Here is a 6,301-nt window from a genome sequence, read left to right on the forward strand (position 1 = left end):
TTGTTCTGGGTCTTTGATGCTTGATCCCTGATCCCATTGACACATGATCACACAGGCTGGTATGCTTCTTCCATGTCAGGCTTTGTTGCTTCTCAGCTAGATGGCCACTTATTTATCTTCAAGCCTTTAAGACACCAGACACTTTATCTTTTGATAGCCAGGCACCATCAGCTTTCTTCACCACATTTGCTTATACACCCATTTTGTCATCAGCGATCATGTCAAGGAAGGTGAGCATCACAGAATGTCGGGATATTAGAACAAAGTGTTCATATGTTGAGGGAGCACGTGAGTAGAGGCCCAATGTCTGTCTGCTACCTTAATACTTAACATATAAGTATATGTACATAGATATATTTCCCTATCATTATATATAAATATATTTACATATGCACATGCCTGTATTTAGACCTCTATAACTGTCCTTTGCCTCCTAGTTCTTTCCTCTATTTCCTTTTACCTTCCTCTTGTCCCACTATCATGTTGGTCCTTCATTCAGGTTTCATTAATTTCTCTTGGCTACCTTGCCCTAGATCAAGCCCCACCAGGCATCCTAAGTCTTCCATGTCACCAATTTTAGATCACTGTTTTTCCCTTGTCCCTGGGTTTGTTGACACCCTCTGCTTGTTTTCCCTGCCTCCCCCTCTCCTGTGCACCACCCCCACCTTGAAACCACTGGTCATGTTGTTTTCTCCTCTGGATGGTTTATCCCACCCATCTTATCTAGATAGACATGCAGAGACATTAATAAGCACATAAATAAGACAGAGGAAAACAAAACTAAACAAAAACAAAACAACAGCAACAATAACAGCAAAAATCAATGACAAAAAAAGAAAAGCCTATAAATAGTTCCAGGTCTGTTTGTTCACCTTCTGGAGTGTTTTCCAGTCGAGTCTGATGGGATGCCACACCCTGGCCCCAAAGTCCATTTTTGGTATTCCCTGGGGACTTCATTGCTTTGCTCCCCTTGCTGTTCTGTTGCAAGCCCCTAGTGTTTCTCTCTGGTGTGGTGGGGTCAGATTGATCCTGCCCTGCTTTTCTCTCGCCTCTTGGAGGCTTTCCATAAGTTCATCAGTGTTGATCCCTCAACACCAACTGGCACCACTTTGCTTCATTCACACTTTATCTCACAGTCAGCTCCTGGCATTTAGAGGAAGCATAAAAAGCTTGAGGATGGTCCTCAGACCCTACAAAGAGAACTTCTCAATGTGGCTTTTAAGGTTTTCAAAAATAGGGAAGACCAGGAAAAATTAGATAAACTACTAAGGGACAAAGTCCTTCAGGACAAATGGGTGAATTCAGACCAATAAACATTGGGCCACAAATGGGTGGGCCACCTGGACCCTCCTTTAAATGTTCCCAGATGGGACATTGGGCATGCAAATACCCCAATCCTCGTCCCCTGCTGAAACCTTGCCCACATTGGAAACAAGGAAGGCACTGGGAAGTTGATTGCCCTTTCCACCGGAGGGCAGGAGGACAGACTCTTCCATAACACCTCCATAGCAACCAGCTCAATAGCCTTCTAGGCCTGGCCTTAGAAGATTAATAGTGCCCAGGGTCAACAGCTCCCACAGAGATCACCCATCAGAAGTCCAGGGTAATGACCATTGTCTCAGGTAAGCCTATTTCTTTCCCTTTAGACAGGGGCCACTTTTTCAACACTACCTGAACATTCAGGACAAACTACTTTAGCACCCAGTACTATTGTAGGGGTCTCAGGTATAGTTGCATAACCCCTCACTGCATGGTCACTCCTATGTAGCCTTTATCATGCACAATTTTCACACCAGTTTCTAGTCATCCCCAAATGCCCCATTCCCCCTTCTGGGCTGAGATATATTTACAGAATTCAAAAGAGTAATAACTTCTTATTTACCAGGGACTTCCCAGTCTCCACACTTGTTGCTTCTCTTATAAGCTGCACCAGACTCCTCCTGCCTCCATCTCCCCAAAATATCTCTAGTGTCCTGAACACCCCCCATCTGCTCTAGGTAATCCACATGTGTGGGGTGTCACCCAACCCTCTGTTGCTTTGTGCCACAAATCTTTTTATGTCAGTTTAAAAGACCCCTTGAAATGTCCTACTGTCCCTCAATATCCGATAGCTCTCCAATAAAGACAATAGCTAGCATCCCCAATTCTGTCTTCATGGGTAACACCCAACAGAACCAAGACAATTAAAGCAGAACGTACCATCAGACCAATAGCCACTGAAGTATTTCTCTTTTCCAGTCAGGACACTGTCTGCCTCCTGGCCCTTAAAAGACTCAAACCGTAGGCAATGTCTCTACCAAGTCTTGTAGTCAAACCCTCCTTTGGCCAAATACAGAGACCCGATGTGCCTCACCTGGAATATTTTTCCTGTGACATATACAGGATTATACATCCCAATGTTTCTCACTTCAGACTTAACTTTTCTAGGTGAACAAGACATGAAGGGTACCATAATGAAATACACATCTAAATCCCATCAATTTTTTTTTCTATAGACACAAAAGAGTGATAGCAGTCCCTATACTCACTGGAGCTAGTATATCTGGCAGTTCTGGGAACTGGAGAGGGAGGAATTGGAATAGCTACTCATTTTTACTACAAACTATCAAGAGACCTTAGCGTTGATATGAAGGTAATAGGCAACACTCTTTTAATGCTACAAACACAAATGAATTCCCAAGCGGGTATGACATGACAATATAGGTGAGCCCTGGACTTGCTTATTGCAAGGAAAAGGGAAACCTGCACTTTTCTAGGAGAGGAATGCTGTTACTTTGTTAATCATTCAGGCACAGTGCCACAAGAGGTAAGGCAACGAAAAGAATGAATCCAACATGGACTGAAGGAGTTAGGAGATGTGCCCCCCCCCCTGTATACACCCATACCCATCTCTCTCTAGAAATAATGATGCCAACAAATACTAGAAAAGAATGTATGATCCGAGAAAAGGAGTGCTTGGTTCAACTGTAAGGTATGGGCACTACAAAACTAGAGACTAAACTAGGGGGAAAAAGGCTGTTGTCTTGCCATGGGGGCCTTTCAATGCCAGGGTGGGGATTTTTTAATCAATTCAGTTGTCAGAAAGGAGGTATGGACATAGCTGGGCAGCATAGTCCTTAACTTAGACTATAAGGAATAGTTCTTTGATAGATACAGCAGTATTTGAATGGAGAGGCAGAAGGCGGCAAGAACTTTTAAAAGATAATTCAGCAATATAGACGTAATCAATGACTTTTAATTAGACCTATTGCACGCATGACAAGCCCTGGTAGCACTGTAGGGTGAACAATCGATTGCTAACCAAAGATCATTATTTCAGAAAACCACCAGCCCCACTGAAGGTGAACGATGAATCTGTCTGCTCCTCTAAAGGTGGGTGGCCGTAGAAACCACAGTGTGGCCGCCACGAGTCAGCATCATCTCGATGGCTGCTCTAGGTGAGTTATTATATGCATTATTTATATGGAGCTGTGATATGCATTATTTATAGATACAAAACATACTTGCTTGTGTCCAAGTCCTGAAGTCTCTCATTGAATTTAGAAGCAATTTCTGTAAAATTCTTCACTGCAGAAAAAAGTGAACCTGAAATAAAAATTATGACCATGAAAAGTTCTAAGAAAGCGCTTTCTTTAGTTTAAACACAGAGCAATAGAGAGAACCAGCGTCTGCTCTTTTGCATTTTATGTTATTTATAGCTTGACTATTCCAGGGTATGAACTTCAGTGAAGTGGAAAACACCTTTGTACCTATTAGCGGAACATTCAAATATATGGTAGAGGAAAAATGGTAAACACAGAGAAGTTATGTTATTACATGTTTGAGATGAATAAGAACACACAGATAATAAATTGTAAGCTAGTGTAACATACCAAATGATATGTTGTATGCTTTCATTTCTTGTGGGTATGCCATTGAGATATTGTAGATCTTGTCAGCATAATTTCTTAAAACTTCAGAATACTTTTGACAGTCAAATGGAAGCACTTTGGAATTGGCTAGTTCAAACACCATTCCCCCTCGAACCAGGGCCACAGTGAGGTGATACTTAAATGTTGGATCATAAAACTTTTCCACCAATTCATATGTTTCATAGACACTGTGATATAGTGGATAGCTACTGAATTTGCTTCTTTCCTGAAAAACAAATCAAAGTCACTTATCACTTAAAAGATAACCTTTAATAAAATGAAACTTCATTTATTATTAATTTTTTAATATTGCCCACTGTTTTAGACAGCAGTGAATAAAGTATCTAGCACCTCAATAATCCTCTTACAAAAATAATAGTATTAAAGTATTTAAACACTATCTAGGCTTGTACTAGTTAAAATATATTTGTATCCATGGCTGAGTCAAAATAAGTCCCTGGTGAATCCTCTCTGATCATGCACCAGGGATGTAAATAGCCTTGCGATCATGCAAAATGCATGGGGAAATTTATTGCAGATGCAGTTAAATTAAAACTTAGTACCGTATCATTTGATCTCCCTTAATATCCATTTAAATTTGTTCTAGATTTAGTATTTTCTGCTTTCTTTTTGATTGAGATTTTTATCTGTTTTACATTGTTACTGTTGTTAGCTTTTTAAAAAAAATGTTATTCTGCATCTGAAATCCAGGATAGGTGAGTCTATGGAGACATTAACTGGATCAATAGTTCCTTGGGGGTATGGCAGGGAAGGTTGAGGAGAAATGGCAAACTAATAAGAATGAAGAAAATGTTCTAAAACTGGTTGTGGTGATGATTGTATAACTATTTTTTATGTGATTGAGCTATTAAATTGTATGATATATGAATTAAAAGTTATTAAAACTATTGGGAAAATATTGCCACTAGGGTTCCAGTTTATACATGCATGAGTTTATTCCAAACAGAATGTATTCATTCAGTCATGACTCAATGGATGGCTGCAGACAAGTTCTCCCAGTCATATGCTCGCCTTAGTCCCATTGACTTATGCTTGTAGGATGTAAATAATATTATAAGAAATGTTTTGGATAGGCCTGGAATGCCTGACCTTGAGTATGTAAGATACTTTTTTTTTCTCAATTGGGCCATGGTTCTAGGAGAGCCATGGACATTTTTGAGAACAGGAAACAAAGACAATATTGCATTTGCGTAAAAATTAATTTAAGAAGACGAGTTAATGTGTTGCACAATCTCATATAGGGCAGCAAATTCCCTGATCACTGAAGTTCCATGAATGATTAGCTCTCTGTAGTGAAAATCAGACAGAGTAGGGGCAGTTTGGGTGTTCTAATAAATAAGTGAACTACCAATCGGTAGTATAAAACTCTACGAGTCAGCATCGACAAATGGCAGTGAGTTCTCTTTTTTAATATAAAATTGCCATGAGGGATCTTCATTGCATCTTGGGGTCCTGGGGTGGAGATGATATTAACAAATTATAAGTTCCTGTCTTATAGGAGTAAATGTGAACTACATACATTGAAAACAAAGCAGCAGCAGCATGATCACATTATTTTAAAAACCAAGGACAATATTGAATGAATTTCCATGGGGTGAATGGAGTCAGTGGTGAGGTGAGCATGGAGGTAGCATAAGTGAGCACAGTTTTTCATTTTATACCCTTATAGAAGACTCTGGCATTTTACAAGCTATGTATCTATGCTACTTTGATGGCATGTGCATATCCACTCTTTTATGCCTTCTGTTAATCTACCATAGCCTTCCTTTGTACATTTAATAATTGGAGATAGGAAAATCCAAATAGCTATAGGTGAGCTTTTTTATTTAATTTGATCACAGGGAAAATAATCAAAGCCAATTCCTAAATCTTTAATTGAAGTGCCTGGGTGGATGCACTAATGCCAAATGAAATAGAAAATATGTTTAAGGAAGTTCAAATGTAAAGGTTCAATTTCATGGAGATTCAAGTTTAGACCTGTGTTGATGACAACTGGTATTCTATGTAGGACTCAGGTTAGCAGATGCAGGGGCTAACATGCACTATAGAACCATTTGAGCCATTCAAACTTCTCCCTTCTGCTCCCAAACTCCTTTATGTTTTGTAGCTAGAATGATTTATTTAGCTAAAATATGTTTCTAAATCATCTTGAAAAACATTGATAGAGACTCACCCTGTTTTTAGTGTAACGTGCTCGTGCTGAAGCAATGCCAAGTCTTTGGAAGAAAACTTCAAAATCATTACCAGATCCCAATTTGTTAATCCTACAAGGGATTAAACAACAGAATTATTTCAGATTAATTTCTTCACCAGTATGCAGAATAAAGATTCTGGAAAAAAGAACATTCTATTGAACTAATCTCATGGTT

At 39.4% G+C, this 6,301-nt stretch overlaps 1 protein-coding gene across 1 annotated transcript in view; it reads right to left on the reverse strand.

The window, feature by feature from the left end:
• LOC101664149 (glutamate carboxypeptidase 2) overlaps window positions 1–6,301 on the reverse strand; it is a 59,509-nt gene that overhangs the window by 6,804 nt on the left and 46,404 nt on the right. Inside the window, exons 15-17 of the mRNA XM_030886446.2 lie at window positions 6,106–6,196; window positions 3,873–4,137; window positions 3,504–3,585 (exon numbers count right to left, since the gene is read on the reverse strand). Of these exons, the coding sequence (XP_030742306.1) occupies window positions 3,504–3,585; window positions 3,873–4,137; window positions 6,106–6,196 (438 nt within the window). The remainder of the gene's footprint in view (window positions 1–3,503; window positions 3,586–3,872; window positions 4,138–6,105; window positions 6,197–6,301) is intronic.

Source organism: Echinops telfairi, unplaced genomic scaffold (genome assembly GCF_000313985.2).
Source record: "Echinops telfairi isolate 266 unplaced genomic scaffold, ASM31398v2 ScPeMD7_1713;HRSCAF=2227, whole genome shotgun sequence".
Lineage (NCBI taxonomy): Eukaryota > Metazoa > Chordata > Mammalia > Afrosoricida > Tenrecidae > Echinops > Echinops telfairi.